Here is an 18,561-nt window from a genome sequence, read left to right as displayed (position 1 = left end):
TATTGTACCATCACAAACAGCTGCTGGATTGTTTTAATGGTACATGAAGCTTGCTTTTTATGGATGTGATTTTTACATTGAGAGGTCAATGGCCCTTTTAATAATTAGCTTCATTAACACTTGGCTAACCAGGGATCGTTATATGTCTGCAGATGGGCGAATCAGTGTCAACAGAAAGGACTCTGGCAATTGCAATTCAGAATATTTGCACTGGGGCCGGCAGCCACCACTCTGCAAAGGTCATGCATGCCTATAATCTCACCAGTCACTTGTGATATCTTTGAATTGCTGCAGCCCAAGTCAACTGAAGTTTAAGCGTCAGATAAAATGTGACCTGCATATTTTGGGCTGCCGCCAACTATTTATAGGAGCATGACTTACTGAGCGTTCAAGTATAAAATGTAACTTAACACGTATTTTGAATTATTTGGGTTATATCGTGTTACATTTGAAATAAATTATGTAAGTATCTTCATATTATATCATAATTAAACCTGAAAATGTTGACGTGAGTTACTTAGATTTTTATTTGAATGCATTTGTTTTTGGGTGTAAAGCAGCAGGGAACTAAAGGAGCACAGTTTCAATCACCACATCTGAATAGATCCTTAGTAACAGTGAGTTATCTTCTAGCTACTTTATGCAATTATATTTTCCCATTTTGCTGGCATTTCTAATTTACTAGATAGCACACAACTGAGTTAGAAGAGAAGGAAAACAGGAATCAAGAAGGATGCATGGTGTCAGTCAGATTCATGCACAATTTAACCATCTTTTCATTGCATGTTTTTGTTGGATTTAATAATACTACAAGTGGTGTACATGTGGTGTTATGACAACATTGGTAGCTGCCTACTGGCTTTTGATGTAGGGTGCAAAAAGTTATGGGTGGTTTGAGCATGAAACATACCATTGTGGGAAAAAGTTCATCATTGACGTAGCAGGGTTGACCTTAACTCAGATTGTGGCATTTATGTTGTCCCTGCATGTTGTGTTTGTCATTTTGTGAGCTCCACTCTGTCTGGAAAGTGTGAGTCAACGCCTACGGTTAAACTGAGATTTAAGTCTGGAATTAAGTCACAGATTTCTTGTCAGTATTATATACAGCACCCTTTTATCTCCACCTCGCCTAAATCACAAGGTCGGAAAGCGAAGGCTGTTTGTCACCAAAATGTCGAGGCACAGTTCTAAGTTATTCAGTTAGCGTATGTCAATTTATTTGTCTAAAACAAAGATGATGGAGGCTGATTGAAGGTTTTAGAATAGTCACATTTTTTTTGTTTGTTGCAGGTTTCATACAGTAGATGTAAACTAGAGCTACATTGCTCACACAAACTCTCAGTTGATTGATAAATGTATAAATAAAAGAGCAGAGCTTGAACATGCATCAATCACGTCAGAATCAAGCTTGGGAAACACCATGAAGTTGCTGCCCCGTTTCCTTTGAACGGGCTCCATAACGTCCTCTTTACATGTTTGAAACTCTTCACTGACAACTCTAATTTGTGGACTGTGGCTGATTCACATCTCTGTTTTTAAGGTTGGCTTAATGGTTGGGTTACATTGTTAAGCAATATAAATCTTAAGTCTCAGATAAACATAGCTGGCAGTACGCTGTGGCGCCTGAGAACTTGCCCTTGTGTTAGAGTGCAAGGTTTGTTTTGTTGTTGTTGTTTTTTAAAATATGTTTTACGAAAGGTGGGGGTGATTTGTTTTAATCGAAATGGCGGCGCAGCTCACAAGAGAATTCATCTGTGTTCACTTTAAGTGGATTATAAGTGTAATAAGTGTGAATGTATTAATCGAATCATGAGAGAATGCAGTTTCTGAAGCAATGGAAGTGTCAATCCTGAAAGCTTGAAAAGCCAGCGACAGACTGCAGTGCTGATTTAAAGAGTTATTCTACAGTATAGTGATGTCCCTGCTACTATGCGTTCTTTACAAGAGCAGTACTTTCTGAACTACGTCCTTCTCCCTGAATTCAGACGGTTATGGACCCAGAAGCTAGCTACTCTTGCTTTGTCATGCTAACTACTGCGTTGCCTCATGTGGTCCTGTAGTAAATGGAGACAAACTCTATCTGATTGTTGGACATCTACAACTTGATCCCACTCCAAGGTTGTAAAAGGTACAAATATTCAATATTCAGAATTCAACCAGCCAGAGATAAACTCAACAAATAACCTTCCACTCATTTGGCTCCAAGTCACAGGCCACTTCACCAGAGTAAAGTTCTTCAAAGATGAAACATTATAGCGAAAAGGAAGATGAAAAAACATAAGCAGAAGACCTAGAAAACTCAAAATTGCACAAACGAGACATTCTTAAGCTGCATTTCCTCTTTTTGAAACTGAAATACTGATTTGCACATTATTATTAGTATTATTTGCATATTAATAGGTCTGCCAAACTGCAAATTGCTATGTGAATTGTGGGAAGGAGCACAATTTAGGAAAGGTGAATTGTGTGTCAAAATATAATTTTTAAATGGAATCTTGTGGTGCAGCAGGGATGTCCTTCAACAAACAACATTCTACAGTCTGAAGAAAACATCTTAGCGTAATACAGATTCCCACAAAAACCAGACCACTGTCATTTTAAAGGTTTTTTTTTTTTTGATGAATGGGGAATATCCCTCCCTTTTCTGACCAAATAATTATAATTGTAAATGATTATGATAATTTTCCTTAAAGATGAACACCAGTGACTACAATGACAACTTTTGTACGCATTAAAATGTGTGATAAGGAACTCCATCCACCCGCACAAACAACTAATGTCCCCATTGGTAACTTCTCCTCTGTTGTTTTTTTTTTTGTGTGTCTGCTTTGTTGTGGTCCATATGGGCACACAGCAGGCTGACAAATTCACAACAGACAGGAAGTAGACAGTAACTGCTATCCGCCCTGCTTCAATGGAATTACTGGGTGTGTATCTATAGGCCTTGTGCTGTATGTCTACTGACTCATGTAAACAAAACCCTACAGTGGAACCACATCCTATGCCCCTGAGGTAGAAGATAAGAGAGCTGTGTTGGCTACTCATTCTGCTGCAACAAACTACGACCACAATGAGTTTATCCAGAGGTCTTCAAGGAAAGAGAGCATGGTGAAGCTTGGATATTCAATTATTGTTATAATTGGCCAAGGTTTTTTTTTCTGTTCTTTTCTTTTTGATCAGATCATCCCGGTTTGTTCAGGTGGTTGCTTCAAGAGCTTAAAGACCATCGACGTGACATTGTTAAACTTCTGATACATTTTATTTTTGTCCCATCCAGTGAAAACTTTAGCACAAGAGTATTGTTTTTACTCTCAGTTCTTTCCTAAAATGCATCTGTAAAAAAGAAAAAAAAACTCATTAGCACATGCCGTTTGCTCATCAGCCAGATGTGCATGTGGCAGGAGTGAAAACAGAAAAACACAGGATGTCCTGGAGGAGGTCCTATCTACCTAAATATCAATCGAGGGAATTTACACATTGGGGCGAGATCCTCCAGGCCACGAACCAGTCTGCTTTACAGATACAAACCTTCTCTAAGCCTGCTCCTCATTGTGAAACTAATCAGATTAAAGACTTATCATTACTCTGTCACAATTTATCTCAGAAAGATTGATTAGACTTAAATGTGTAGGCACGATGTAAAAATGTGATCACATTAGAGTTGAACTGTTGCCATGTCTGTCAACAAGACGGTTTCCCAAGTTGGACGAGGCAAATTCCTCAGCACTTGCTCGTGTTTTCGGATCGTGGCCGAGTCTTTTCAGATCCGTTGCGTAGTTCACATCATTTTGCGCTTTTAAAATGAGAATATTATGCATCTTTTGGGCCTTGCTATTGGTATACAAATAGAGCTGAATGGGGGCACAGATCCTAGTGCCTCCCATTGACCGTACATTATAAAGGACTACGTACGTACGAGTCCTGGCTTGGGTCTGTTGGCCTGGAAGAAGATAATCATCAAAGGTCATTAAATCTTCATCGCATTGCCAAACAACCTCTTCAATTTTGGTACACATACTGACAACATTGTTTCAGGTGTTCCATTGAGTTTTAACTCAATGGTTTAAACTGGCATCATGTAAATGGGTCAGATGGAGGTCACATCACTTACCCACACCAAACAAAAATTCAACAAATTGTAAATCAGACAAGTTCCTCCCAAGAATCTCTGCATGGTCTGTTTGGTCCCCACCCAAACTTAAGAAAAAAAGCCAAAAAAAAAACCTTAGTGGACTTCAATAATTCTAGCTTGTTATCTTTGTATTACTGGGGACAAAACATGACTCAGATCTTACTTATTACATCTATTATCTCATGTCTCACTCTTCTGCCCCTCATTTAAAAAAAAAGACCTGATATGACCAGGAGAATCTTTTTTCTGAATGTATGACAACATCAAATGTCTCAAGATGTAATTTTAAGAGCTTTCTGCATGACAGAGTCAGTATTTAGGTTGCAGATTTGTTTAATAGATTCTGGGGCATAAGGCAGAAGATGACATCTAATTATTTATTCACCATCTTCCACCAAACTGATTGCAAACAGAGTCAACGTGGCTCAGAGCATGCTAGCTCTACTTCTGACATTTGCAAGACGTAGATTTGTGGCAGATCAGCGGTCATCTGTGCTGTGTTCTTTTACTTTGTTAGCTTCCTATATTCTCTCTCAAACTGCCCCCCCCCCCAAACACATTTCCAGGCTTTCGTTTGTTCCACAAGCCATTAAATTTTTAACCTGGTAAAACAGAAGCACCTCAGTGCACTTGGATGTCCAGCTGGTCTGCCCCCCCTTATACGTGCACCGTATGAATTTCTGTCGTGACGAAATCCCGTGTGATTTTGATTATGCTCCAAACCAATTTCCTGATGGGATAGATATAATTATGTAAGACATGGGAAAATGGCATGCAACTTATAATGTGAAGTAAAACGATGCCATGCTTACATTCTGGTCACATCTGGTTACGCTTCGTCTTGGAGTAGCTATGGACATTATGATCTAGCCATTGAGCTGAAAATTGTATCACAGTAAATGTTTTGTTTTTAGTCGACACTGATAATTTTTATTAATGATCTATTTTTAAGTGGAAGCATGGAGAAAACACGTCCAATACTTTATCAGGCAGGCTTAAAAAAAGTAGCCTAACTGTGGGGTAGAATTTTTTTTTTTTAATGAAATACTGATATTGAGACTATCTAACAATCAACATTAGTAGTATTTTTTATATGAATATTTGCAATTTTAACACCCAAGAACAAAGGCATTGTTACATTTTGTGTGTGTGTGTGTGTGCGCGCGCGCGCGCGCGCGTGCGTGCTTGTGCATGGGGGGGTTAAGAAACATCATATTCCATTTCTAGCTCTGCTTATTATTGTTTTGCGCTTCCATTCAACCCGTTAACCCTCGCATGACAGTATTGACTACCCATCAACTGTACATTTACTACTGAGTATTCTATGCGTGGTTGTGTATCCAGAAGTACAGTCGTATCCATGTCTTCTTCTGCACATGTAAACAAACACCAGATGAGATGCAGCGTGATGTGATGTTGATTCCTGGGCTTCTGCCCGTTGAGCTCACTCTTGCTTCTATAAATACACACTAGGTTTTCCACTGTGGGAATCTTGGGTGCCATTTACAAATTGGAATTTTTGTTTAAATGAATCAGCTCTGTGCTTTCAAGTTTGAAGATGAGAACTTTAACTCTAGGGAAGGCAAGTAGTTCACAAGGATGGAACGAATAAACAGACAGAAACTTTAGAAAATTAGTTCTATGTTTTTTGATTGTCCTTCTGTACTTTTTGCTGTCATTTTTATTTGTCAGTTCTTGAAATGCTCGCTGCAGAAATGTTGCTATTACCAGACATGGGACTTGTTCAAATTGCTGACTTGTTTGTGTCATGTGAGCAGAAACACCATGCAAGTGTACAATTTGACTGAAGAAATGACCACAAATATTTCAAATAACATATAAGATGCTGAATCCCAGCAGTTGACCTCAGTTGTACCCACAACCCTATGCTACTGTGTACGTTTTCGGTTGATCTCTCGATGACGCGACCAACTTTGAAATCTTTGTTCTTGTAGATTGTCATGCCGGCCTGCAAATGTGCACTGACGTTAGCATGTTAGTAAAGGTTTGGGGCCAAAAATCTCCCATTCTTTTTTGAGGGGGTCACTGACGGGTTTATGCTCCCTGTCTTGGTTTAGGACTTGTTCAAAGGCTTCTCGTTACTTCAAATAGGTCTAAACTACATCCATATAATCAAATGTTGTTTAGCTTTTTTGTTCTTTTGTTTGAGGTCTACGCAAGTTCTTACTCATGTCTCTCCTTACTTGATCAGATTTTCATCTTGATTGTGTTATGAAGCCAGATCAAGTACAGTGATATTTACCGTTGTTATCAAGCCACCGACTCACGGTAGTTGGTGATTTTATTAGCAGCCAACTGGACTTGGATCATCATGAATGACCTGCTGCTTCTTGTTATAGTGCTTTATTGTATTATTGTGTGTCTTTTATTTTGTCTGTATGCCATACGTTCGTGTTGCCAGTGTTTGGATTAATTGCTTTATCAGTGTTTTGTACTGTCTTAAGCATTGGAGACAAGCATTGCAAATAGGCCTGGGATATAAGTGCTGTGGTGTTTGGCATCACTTTATGATATATATTTGTCCCTATAAAAATACACTTTTAAGTGATACTTCACCCAAAGAATGTAATTTTACTCCAGTTAGGCTCGACCAAGAATGAGCAGCTTGGGCGTTCAGGCTGGAGTGTTCTAGTTTGTGTTTTGCTCCCAAAAATTTGAATATTTAATGGAATATTTTTTTGATCAAGAATAGTTTTAAATATTTAAGTTTCACCATGCTGAAAGGAAGATTTTATCATGCACCTCATGCAGCCTTTTGTTTGTTCTCGATTCATCAAACACTAAATTTTCTAAATTGAATTTAGAAATGTAACATTTCAGTGCTATTTATAAAGTCAGGACAATGTTCCATCTTTGGTAATGTTACATGTTTTACATGTAAATGTCATTTAAGGTGCACTAGCCAGGGTCAAGAGTTCACTGACGGTTTTAAGATCCTCGTCTGCTCCCTCTTTCATCTCTGGACCACCGCCAGCTGCCGGAACTTTGGCACTTTGCTACTTGACAATCCTCATCCTGGCAGTTCCAGCTATGTCCAACCAGCAGGACACACACACACACACACACACAAACACACACACACACACACACAAACATGCACTCAGCAGACTTCATCTTTCCTGAACAGTCTTAACAAAAATCACACCTGCATGTGCTTTTCTCTCTGTCTCTCTCCCTCTCTCTCTTCCCCGTATCATCGTTTATTCATGCGTGTGTTTTGTCAGCTGGCTCTCATTATCAGTGTGTGTGTCGTTGCAGACTGACGTCAGCAGCGCCATGCTCCTCCATACAAATGCCCTGCCTGCCTGTCTGCCTGCCTGCCTGCCTGCCTGCCTGCCTGCCCGCCTGCCATTGATACATTTCCTCTGTCCCTCCGGCTCTTATTAGCATGTTTTTATCAGTGTCAGCAATGTCCCCACCTCTCACACTGCAGTGCTAGAGCCTGGCTAATATGACATACAGGTGTTACTAACCAGCCAGCTAATAGCTCGCGCATGTCTATCGAGTCCTCTCAGGATATGTTTATGACCTATCTCATGTTAAATAATTGTGTGTGTGTGAAATTTTCTTTTCATATGTCCTATTTTGTGCTGGCATGTTTGTGATATGGTCTGGCTCTCCATCTGCCTCTTTGTGTTTATACTCCGGGTGGGTGGGGAGTAGGGTCGGGGGTGTGTGTGTGTGTGTGTGTGTGTGTGTGTGTGTGCTTATATATAGTGCAGTTATTTCCCTTTTGGAAAGACTTGCACCATAAATCATTTTTATACACGTGTACATGTAGGAGTGTCCACAGGCCAAAGCTCTGCCTCTGTGGTTAGTACATGGCACGATATTAAAAAAGTCAAATGTATGAAGACATTGAAATATATTAAATACTTGTTGCAGACACGTCCCTTTATTCTGAGGTGTAGATATGGAGTAATGAAATATAATTACCAAATTGTGAGAGCCACACATGCTACACACATTCGAGACTATTTTCCTCAGTTTGAATAGTGTTCTGGGTTTGTTTATTTTACAGTAACTTTTATCTTATCACGTGATCTACCTTGTGTTGAACCAAAGGAAGCAATAAGCATTATTCATAACCTCTTGTGAAATAAAATCTGCAGAATCACAATGTAAAAAAATGCACATCTACTCAATTACAAGTATGACGTAGCGTATACAGGAAGTACTCTGACTGCCCAGCCCTACTGTGTATCTAATACTATAACAGAAGCCAATTAATCATGTATGAATTGAAATTGTGATTCATTAGCATGGAGATTATGATTTTTGCCCCAGTTAGGGTTTAGCAGTTCTCTGAAAATGTAAATATTTACAACTTCTCGGTAACTCTTTCTCCTTACAGTTAATTCAGTTAGTACTTTCCCTCAATGTGAATCTTATGGGAGGACGGTATAAAAGGTGTATAAACTAGTTGTTTGTGAATGAAGTCTGGGTGAACAGAGGTATCACCCAGCCCTAACACACAGTCTCCTACAATGCGAGCATGCTTATGTGTAAACAGCTTTCGACACTTATTATGAAAAATAACACATCCTGCTTTTTTAACAGTCTCGTCTTTTGTATGTACAGTATATCTACGACAGTATGTGACAGTCACATTGTTCATTCGTTTTCACCTAAATTTACCGGAGATGGAGGAACACTGTGGTGTGTGTGCGTGTGTGTGTGTGTGTGTGTGTTTATGTCTGCGTGTTTCTTGGCATATGTCAGCAGCTTAGTTGTGTCTCTGTGTGTCTACCCGCATGTCATGTTTTCATAACATCAGCAAAGAAAATATCTTCTCTTCACTGAACGATTGACCACTTGCAGCAGCTCTGACTGTAAATAAGTTGTGGTTTAGAACACAGGAGCTGCTTTAATGGTTGCAGCGTTCCTTTTTCTGTATTGTTAAAGTGCCACAGAGGCAGTCTGTGCATCGGAGTAGCTTGTAATGCTCAGATGTGTACACATACTATGATATGTATATATACATATATATACACACACACATATATATGTATATGTGTGTGTGTGTGTGTGTGTGTTGCTGGATCATGTGTAACTTGGATGATCAAACGGACCAGTAGAAAGTGGATTTTTCAATGAAACAAGATCTTTAGGTTGAGTGAAATGAACAGATCTAGTTTATCTCTTTTAGCCTGAATGCCCCGTTATGCCTCCTTCAGCTTTTACCCATCTCCCTGTTTCACCCCCCCCCCCCACTGTCTGTCTCTCTCTTGCTCTCTCTCTCTCTCTGTCTCCGTAAACAAGCAGAAGGCCAACAACTCTGTCCTCCGGCCGTCTCCCGCCATCCTGTTGCCATGGTGTATGGAACATTGTTTGCTGGCCTCTATGTCGGGTTGCCATGGCAGGGCTTATTTGCCATATTAAATGTTTGGCAGCATTGTACAGATGCTGATGACAAACACCCAACATCCCACTCTGATCAATGAAAGGCATACTGATTAGAGAGGACGGGATGGAGAAGCCACTCACATATTTAACTACCTGAGGTCATAGTTGTGCCACATGCAAAAATTTTAAGTGATTGTATTTCTGAGAAGAAAAAGAATAGGTTGTATTGTCCATATAAGATTAGCTACATGCTCTTCTAGTTTGCTTGATTTGGAAATGTCCAATCACACAGTATAAAAAAATGAAGCAAAACGATTGATTTGACATTTAAGTTTACATCTGTAATTTGAAGCTATTTCCCTGGGGCGATGATGGGCAGTGATTTGACCATGCGTATGTGATATTATTAATACTTTAAATGTTTTATGTTATTTATCTTCATCCTTTTATTGTCAGGAACAAAAACAAGGCTATGTGAGGGGGGTTGCAGTTTGGAGGTCCTTCTCACATTAGTCATCAAATGTGTCGCTCCCTCTTGTGGCGAGGAATGAGACTGCATAGTGACTCCTGTATGGTACTGGGTTCACTTTGCCTTGGACTGAAAGAAAGGCTTTTGTCCTGAGTTGTCAGAATTGACCGAACATTGGATTCACTCTTAATTTTTTTAAATTTACAATGCTGAAAACAGTGATATTTGTTTTTTTGCTCAAATTTTTCATGACTTTAAAAGAAAAATATTAAATGGATGTTGTGAATAATTGTCAAGAGGTTTGGGTTATTTCAGGTTCAACAACTTACGCAACTCGCACTAACTTCCACAGCTCTAAAGTGTGAGATCTTTTGTTTGGTTACCAACAGATAGCATGGAAATGCTGCTGATTGACGTAGTTGCAGGCAGATAAGATCGAACAGCTCCATTGTAGACGCACCATGGTGGTTTTAGTGGTTTGCTTTTCTTCTTTTTGCTTTCAGTGAAATACCTCCAACTGCTTTTGCATACCTGCAGTAGAAAGTGCAGTGTGTGGAGCAGGAAATCCTTAATGTAAACAGTTACTACACTGTGTGTTTAGATAACAGGCAGAATAGGGCAGCAGAAGGCTCTGTCGCTGTGTCTCTGACCTGCTGCTGCCCTCCGTGACAAGTTATGAGGCGATGTATAACGCCTGTGCTCGTTCCATGCAAATAAAGTCCACTTTCTCTACAACATGAACGTTTGTTTGACAGATTACGTCTCTCTTGTTTTTCAGATGATCCTGTGGGACTGGGATCTGAAACACTGGTACAAACCACAGTATCAGGTCAGTAAGGGGTTTCAGGGTGCACGTGTCGTTTGGGTATCACACAGACAGTAAAGCCTGACAATGAGGTCTTTTCAAAAGTCAGCGATAGTACATTCAGTTCTTTCCCGATACTTTTGGTTTTGCAAAATACACATTGTGTAAAACCTGATATACAGTGACCTTGAAATTTTTGCCATGCCACATTTTATCTTACTCAGACATTCTTGCTCTAGTATTTGTGTAATCTATCAAAGAATAAAGCTCCCACAGCCCAAGAGTCAGTCTTTGTTCCTGTAAGACACAAGCAGGCTAGAATACTCACCTCAAGAAGCTGCTGTGAAAAGATAAAAAGGCACTTCTGGGGTATTTGACTGCTATTAAGATGCATTAGACCTCACTTAAGACATCAGTGTTGCTTTCATCCATATATACTGTACAGGGTTCCTACTGTCATCAAAGTCCTGGAAAATGGAATTAGCTGAACCCTGGTGGTTTTCGGTTGGAAAATAATGTTTTGCAGCATTGTGGTAGATGGCTACTTTTTGAAATATGTTCATAGAAATGTACTTTTTTTTGTTACCATACAATACTTTATTGTCAGTTTAAACTGAAATCAATTTTGTATCCTCAGACAGCTGCAGTCAAGAAGTTCACAAATTAGACACACAATTACACAAACAGTACATAATTTGACAGTCATGACCATGGAATGTATCACATAATGCCCTCAGCACACAGGCTGTGGTGGGTTAACAATAGAAATTTAAACGGGGCATGTCTGGGCAGGACTTCATATTCTCCATCTAGAACCTCCTAGGGGTCGAAGGCCATTCCGTTGAAAGTCTAAAGCATGCTGTTTCTGTGGGTTCCCTGACAGACGCGTGCAACCGGTCAGTCACCAGGATGGAGCTTTTTGTTGACTGTATCCTGCAGCTGAACTACTTTTTTGTTACTGGTTGAATTTTGGAATGCATTTTTCTGGACTGCCCCATCTATTCTATTGGAACTGCATTAGCATGGGTTTCCCTTACCACCATCTTTTGTTGGTAGTTAATTGTTTCAATGTGTCTTTGTGATCCAGACAGGCCTCTTATTCTCATTTAGTTAACATCCCTCTCGCTGCCACTCGACCTGTCAGGTCTGCAGCTCCGAGCCTTCTTGATCACTTTGACCCCTTGTAAAACCTTAAAGATCTTGTCCTGTGAGGAACACATCATCAGTTTTCAAGAGGAAGCTGATGTTGGAGGGGGCGTGACCTCTGCTTTCTGTAAAGAATAGACAGACACTTTGCAGGTTTATAATTGTCTGTCTGTCTGTCTGTCTTCTGGTGCTGGTTTCCTTTGTCAGGCCACAAAGATGCGCCCTTTGACTTCCTGCAGTCATATGTACTGCTTTTATACTGACAGGCTTGGAAGCTGGAACACCTTTAATTTCATTATTTGTTAACTCTGGTGATCCCTGAAAAAAGTTGTATAACCCGAGGTTAAAGTTTTTTTCTACTTTACCAGTCTACAACTCACCTCTGGACTTTATCTCACTGAATATGAACTCCCTCAGTTGCAACAAAAACCTCAGTGCATTTGGACTGTTCTTCAACTTTTGATCAGCATTGTGTATTTTATTAAAAATCGACTAACATCCGAGGATTCGAAGACATACGCCAAAAAAACAGACATTTTGAAAGCGAGGTGTGTGGATGTGCACCCTATAATTCGCTGCACTGAGGTTACACTCTGACATGGCCTTTGCTGTCTTCTCTTCCCTAATGGCTGTGATTTATGATGCTAGGGTGCAACGAGTGGGAACGGAGTGGACCTCTCGGTCATCAACGAGGCCAGGAACCTGGTGTCAGACCTGCTGATGGACTCCTCGTTGTCACCCCACACCATTGCTGCTCTGCGCAGCATCTCCAGCCTCATGGGGACCTTCTCAGGCTCGTGTCGCCCCAGGGTCAACCCCTTCACTCCTTTCCCAGGTTTCTACCCCTGTGATGAGGTGGAGGATTCTGTCGAGAGGAGTGACAGGAAAACCATTAAGGTGGGTAGAGATAAACTCCACAAATAAAGGACAGCTTCGGCTTGTTTTATTTGCTTGAATCAGCACCAAAAGGACGTTGACCAATATTGAACCAACTGTGATGGGTGAGCATGAGCCAAGTCCCACGGGGTTGTATTGGGAGGGAATGCAGCTTTGCACCTGACATGGAGCCACACCAGGAACGCCCTACATGAAGAACCACATCATCAAGTCCCGTCTTTTAAGAGGACGTTGTTCTGTTTCACTGCAGAAGTTTTTCATTTTGTGGTCCGCTGCCTTGAATCATCGAGGATGGCTGCTGTCACATCCCGAGCTCACAAATACACTAGGGCAGGGCGATTAAAAGAATTTAATCGCCATCGTGATATCAAATTGTGCGATTAACACATCGCAAAAGTCATGTGTCCACGATGAGAAGTTCATTTTCACATGCATGCGACGCTATTAAAGTAGCTGCGCTTTCGGCCCATGACATCAATTGGTGGTGTGGTGTCAGCTACATACGGCGTGTGTGGTGACAGCCGACACAAGCAAGCTAGTGAGGCCGACGGCAGGCGCGTTACGTGGATGACGGCTGAAGACGAGGACGCAGAGACAACTAGTGAGCGCGAGTAAAATGAGGTGGACCGGGTGGCGAAAAAAGAAATAGCTCCTCAATCATTTGGAGCTATTTTGGGTTCCAACGAGACGACATCGTACAAGTCCAGGTACTGTGTAAAACATGTGGGGCGGTCGTAGCAACTACGGGGGGAAACACGACCAGTCTTCATCAACACCTGAAACACCACCACAAAGAACTGCTCAAACAATTCAAAGACAGCCAAGGCGCAAAACAGCCGACAACACCGAGTCCGCATGACGTCAAAGGACTGAGCAACCGTCCATTTCTGTCAGTTGAGCGACTCCGCAGCCACTCGTTCGTCCTCCGAGAGGCTCTTCAGCGCGTCAGGGAATGTGGTTACATGTCAGTGGTCCTGCTTGAAACCTAGCAAAGTGAACATGTTGGTGTTCCTGTGGGAGAACTTGAAATGAGAGACGTGTCAAAGGAGTTCTCTTGATTTAGTGGTTCTACGTTACTCAAGTTTTCTTCATCATCGTACTGTAATTGCCACCTGTTTTAGCAAGATGATGGCATTGGCAGGTCTTGATCTTTATTATGGGAGAAATGTTTAATTTGCCAGTTGCCATGTTTATTTTATTGATGTTTTCTCCCAGATATCTTTTGAGTTAGAGTCTTGGAAATTGTTTGAATTTGCCAACTGTCAGGTTTGAGCCTTGTGCAATATGTTAAAAATAAAAGCACATGTTGGATACAAATAACTGTTCAATTTCTTTATTCAGTGGGCATAGGCTATTAAATATTTGTGGTCTATGTTAGCTGTAAACATTAAAACAGAAAGATATGCTTCAATGTACTGCAGCTAATATGTACCCTTTGATATTTCATATATATATATATATATATATATATATATATATATATATATATATATGTATATAGATATAAATGTGTGTGTGTGTGTGTATACGCACACACATTTATCTCAGGTCATATCGTCATCGCAATATTGAACAGTGTAATCGCACATCGCATGTTTTCCTGATATCGCCCAGCCCTAAAATACACCAAACCATTGGGTTTTAAAACATATATTATCCCCCTCTAGGGTTTGAGCAGCAGAAACAGCCTCCCCACCCCTCAGCCCAGGCGGAGTTCCACCTCATCTTCTGTGCTGCCTCCTCTTGACTCCACTTCTTCACGGTGGGAACGCAACAACGGCAAGAGACCCCACCCTGACCTTAACACGACTAGGTATTAAGACTAACCCGATCCCAGTGACGTCAACAGAAGCACTCCTTATGTGTTTTGTCTCATCTGCCCTGCTGTCGATATTGAAGGTGTCCAGTTCCTCATCTGAATGATCTGCAGGAACAAGAGAGACAAAGTCAGCTGCATATTAGATGTGTTAATTGAATAGAGATTTGACCGCGTGGACTCTAAATAACACCTGTTTAGAAGTTTGTCTGCAGTACTTTAGATTGCTCTCGAACACTATTCTTATGTTATGCTGCAATGTATCACAATATCATTGAGCTGAAGCTGGTTTCTTTTAGTGACCAAGCAGAACATTGATTGTATTGCAATTATTTATTTATTTCAAATGTTGATACGTGATGGTAATGATAAAAACCGACACTGTCCTTCAATAAGTTCTTCACCATGTTATCTCTGCTTGTCAATTCTAGAGTGAATCATTTCTGATTAGCGAGGACATATTTTTCTGTTTTGAACCTTAAGGAAAATAAGAAATAACCACAAAAGCTTAACTGTAAGTCCTGCTAAACTGCACTAGCATCAGCTTTGAGATCAGTAAATGCTAATAAACTTTTGTCAAAAAAGTCGAAAAAATTGTCAAAATTTATGATACACGTACAACATCACAGATGCAGGACAGAGTCCAGAGAATGTTTCAACTTGTGCAGAGAAACTGAGAGAAAATGAAATGTTAACATGTCATAGTATCGTCTAGTCTCTCGTAAAAACAGACACGAATCCTCATTCTACAGAAGAAAGGAAGGAAAATGACAGAATTATGATAATTGTGTTAGAAAAAAGTGCTGAGATAGAAACTTTTATGGGCACTGATGTAATGTGTACCTTTGTCCACAAGATGTCAGTGAAGGTTTATCGTTACAGCAGAAACGTTCTTATTTCTGTGCAAAACTTCAGGTTAAAATCAAAAGGGCTGTTCTCCTGAGCGCCACTGACAACTGTGTTTGTACCTTTTTCTGAATTCAGCGCAGGTCTGTCAAATGGACCAAATGCAAACCTGCTCACCATTCCCAAGCAGAGGTCTTCCTCTGTTACTCTCACGTATCACACCGGGTCCAGGAGAGCAGGTGAGACTAAATCTAAAAAGAGCCCCCTCCTCTTTAGGTATTCCAGTGTGTCATACTTTTCTCTTTTCCTTCAATGTCTTCAGGCGCATCTCCAAGCCTGAGTCCAGTCACCTCACCAAGCCACAGTCCTACAGCAATAGGTACAGCTTCTTCATCCTCCATCGTCACTCGGTCGCCTGTGGAGTTCCCCGACACGGCAGACTTTCTGACCAAGCCGAGCGTCAATCCGAATCTGCACAAACCCTTGAGCTACACCCTCAGCTCTCCTGATTTCCAGCAGGCGTTCCGTGGCGCCACTTTACCTCTTTGTACCAGGTGACTCTTCTGAAGCAGCCAATTTAATCTAGTTTATCCTTTTCATTTATAGCTTTGACAGTAAAGGCTAGAAACAGATTGTGTGTGTGAGACCTCTCATGTCTGGCTATTCTAGCTGTGGTCGTCAGGTGCTGAAGGGAGTTCCCAGCAGTGATACTGGGGAAAGTCATCAGCCGATCACCAGTGAGGCTCAACGCAGACGCTCAGGTACAAACACACTCGAGGTGACAAACAATGGCAACTGGTTCCAAGTAGTTCAGGTTAGAGGCAAATGCTGCCCTCTGCTGGAAACTAGTGATAGTGCATACATTTCTCAGTTTTTAATACTGAGTGTTATATTCATAAATACCTCATAGAGCCACCCTGCACCTGGAAAATCAGCTTTGATTTCACCAGTTGGGCCCTGTTTACATCAGTGTATCAGCCTTTTGCCTTCCAGATGTTTATTCTTGTCAATAATAATGTCTTTATTTTTCACTAAAATGATGTAGAAGTGGGATGTTCAGCATTTTCTTGTTTTCGTTTTGCCTCAGGAACTTTTCCTTAGATCCCAGGATTGACGGAGATTGCAGACAGACTCCTAGATCATGAATGATATCGAACATTTAAGAGATGATGATGCAGCACAGTGGTGCAGTGGTCAGCACTGTCGCCTCACAGCAAGAAGGTTCCGGGTTTGCGCCCCGGTTCGGGCACGGGATCTTTCTGTGTGGAGTCTCCATGTTCTCCCTGTTCCTGTGTGGGTTCTCTCTGGTACTCCAGCTTCCTCCCACAGTCCAAAGACATCAAGAGGGGATGAGGCTGATTGATACTCTATCCCAGCCTATCCCAGCAGCCTTCAGGTGAGACGCAGGGTTCACCCTGTACAGGTCACCAGTCCATCACAGGACCAACACATAGAGACAGACAACCATTCACACTCACAGTCACACCTACGGTCAATTTAGAGTATCAATCAGCCTCGTCCCCTCTTGATGTCTTTGGACTGTGGGAGGAAGCTGGAGTACCAGAGAGAACCCACACAGGAACAGGGAGAACATGCAGACTCCACACAGAAAGATCCCGTGCCCGAACCGGGTCGCAAACCCGGAACCTTCTTGCTGTGAGGCGACAGTGCTGACCACTGCATCACCGTGCAGCCTCCCGGCACGACCCATAACAGGATAAGCGGAAGAAAATGGATGGACGGATGAACATCAAGATAAAATAGTGTGATACCAACCAAATACTATTTCTTCCATGTATGTGTGTTTATGTGTTTGTCCTGGCAGCAGGTGAAGGGCTGGAGTTCACCGGAGAGCCTCTAATCAGGGAGGAGAGCATGGAGGTGGAGATGTCTGGAGAGTCAGACGTTGCAGGGAACCAGGGCCAAGCAGAGGACGAGAAGAGCCCAAGCACAGACCAGCAGACTCAGGAATCAGGGGTGGGCTCGACCACAGATGTCCATGGATGAAACTAGCATTATTTATGATGTTTACAGATATATCCATGCTAACCTGGTGGTTTTCTCCAGGGTGATCAAGAGTTCCGACTTGATCCCGTGCTGGAGGACCATGAAGCTCTCATGGAGAGGATGAATACCTGGAACTTCCAGATCTTTGACCTGGTGGACAAAACAGGGGGAAAGACGGGAAGAATTCTCAGCTATGTTAGTACAACAAACACAAACAACCAATTTGTCAAGCTGTGTGATGTGTTTTCTGATCAGTTTTGTGTGTCCTTTCCTGATAAAGCTTCAGTTTAATATCACTGTGCATGAAGGTATAAAGAATTTAGTGGTTTGAAAGGGATTTTTTTGTAACTGTGGTGACACCATTCACAAGTGCAGTCTTTGTGTAATCTGAAAAGTAGGATAAAGGCCTGGAGGAGGCAGAGGTATTGGGAAGAAAGCTGTTGTTTTTTTTTTGTATTCCTTAATCGTCAAAATAATAATGTGATGGTTTGAATGTTCATGTATAACAGCGTTTGACTGATCATCAGTGACTGTTCTGGTTTCTCTTGTGTTCTGAATGATGTTTTAGTAAAGCTGGTCTGTATTTCCCCAGGTGACATACACGCTTTTCCAGGATACCTGTCTGTTTGAAATTTTCAAGATCCCTGTGAGGGAGTTCATGACATACTTCTTTGCTCTGGAAAATGGCTACAGGGACATTCCCTGTGAGTGTTACACTGTACAGGCCTCCTGAGATATAAAGTCTCTTGTGTATTGTTTTTTTATGTGTCATGCTGATGTTTTCATCCATATTGATGAATGAAAAAGTAGCTTTATAATGTGTCAAAGCTAAAGTCCTATTTGCAGGGGACTAGTGATACCTGAGGACCTTGTGTACTTGCGCGAGTCTGTCGTGTCTGTAATTTGTACAGTAAGAAATTCCTATCTTTCCAATGTAGTCCTGTGAGAATGGGCTCGGGCTGCTTCTGTCACAACTGTCAGATGCTGCCGTTGCTCTGGACGCTGCAGAAAAGAGCGCACACGCCTCTGACCCACTTTTCAGACTTCCTTGTCCTTTTCTCCCTGACCGCTCATCG

At 41.4% G+C, this 18,561-nt stretch overlaps 1 protein-coding gene across 3 annotated transcripts in view; it reads left to right on the top strand.

Annotated features, from left to right (window-relative positions):
• The window catches only part of pde3b (phosphodiesterase 3B), a 47,503-nt gene that overhangs the window by 20,667 nt on the left and 8,275 nt on the right, over positions 1–18,561 (top strand). For 2 of the 3 annotated variants that reach the window (XM_086182739.1, XM_086182726.1), the window contains 9 exons: positions 10,747–10,797; positions 12,568–12,816; positions 14,484–14,629; positions 15,617–15,717; positions 15,801–16,032; positions 16,148–16,239; positions 17,304–17,455; positions 17,546–17,680; positions 18,078–18,189. In XM_086182739.1, the coding sequence (XP_086038865.1) occupies positions 10,747–10,797; positions 12,568–12,816; positions 14,484–14,629; positions 15,617–15,717; positions 15,801–16,032; positions 16,148–16,239; positions 17,304–17,455; positions 17,546–17,680; positions 18,078–18,189 (1,270 nt within the window). The remainder of the gene's footprint in view (positions 1–10,746; positions 10,798–12,567; positions 12,817–14,483; positions 14,630–15,616; positions 15,718–15,800; positions 16,033–16,147; positions 16,240–17,303; positions 17,456–17,545; positions 17,681–18,077; positions 18,190–18,561) is intronic. The other variant, XM_086182731.1, reaches the window with a different exon arrangement.

This window comes from Aulostomus chinensis, chromosome 2 (genome assembly GCF_037954235.1).
Source record: "Aulostomus chinensis isolate RoL2024-O1b breed Wild chromosome 2, RoL_Achi_v1.0, whole genome shotgun sequence".
Classification (NCBI taxonomy): domain Eukaryota; kingdom Metazoa; phylum Chordata; class Actinopteri; order Syngnathiformes; family Aulostomidae; genus Aulostomus; species Aulostomus chinensis.
Note: the sequence above shows the minus strand (reverse complement) of the source record. Positions and strands in the feature narration are given on the sequence as shown.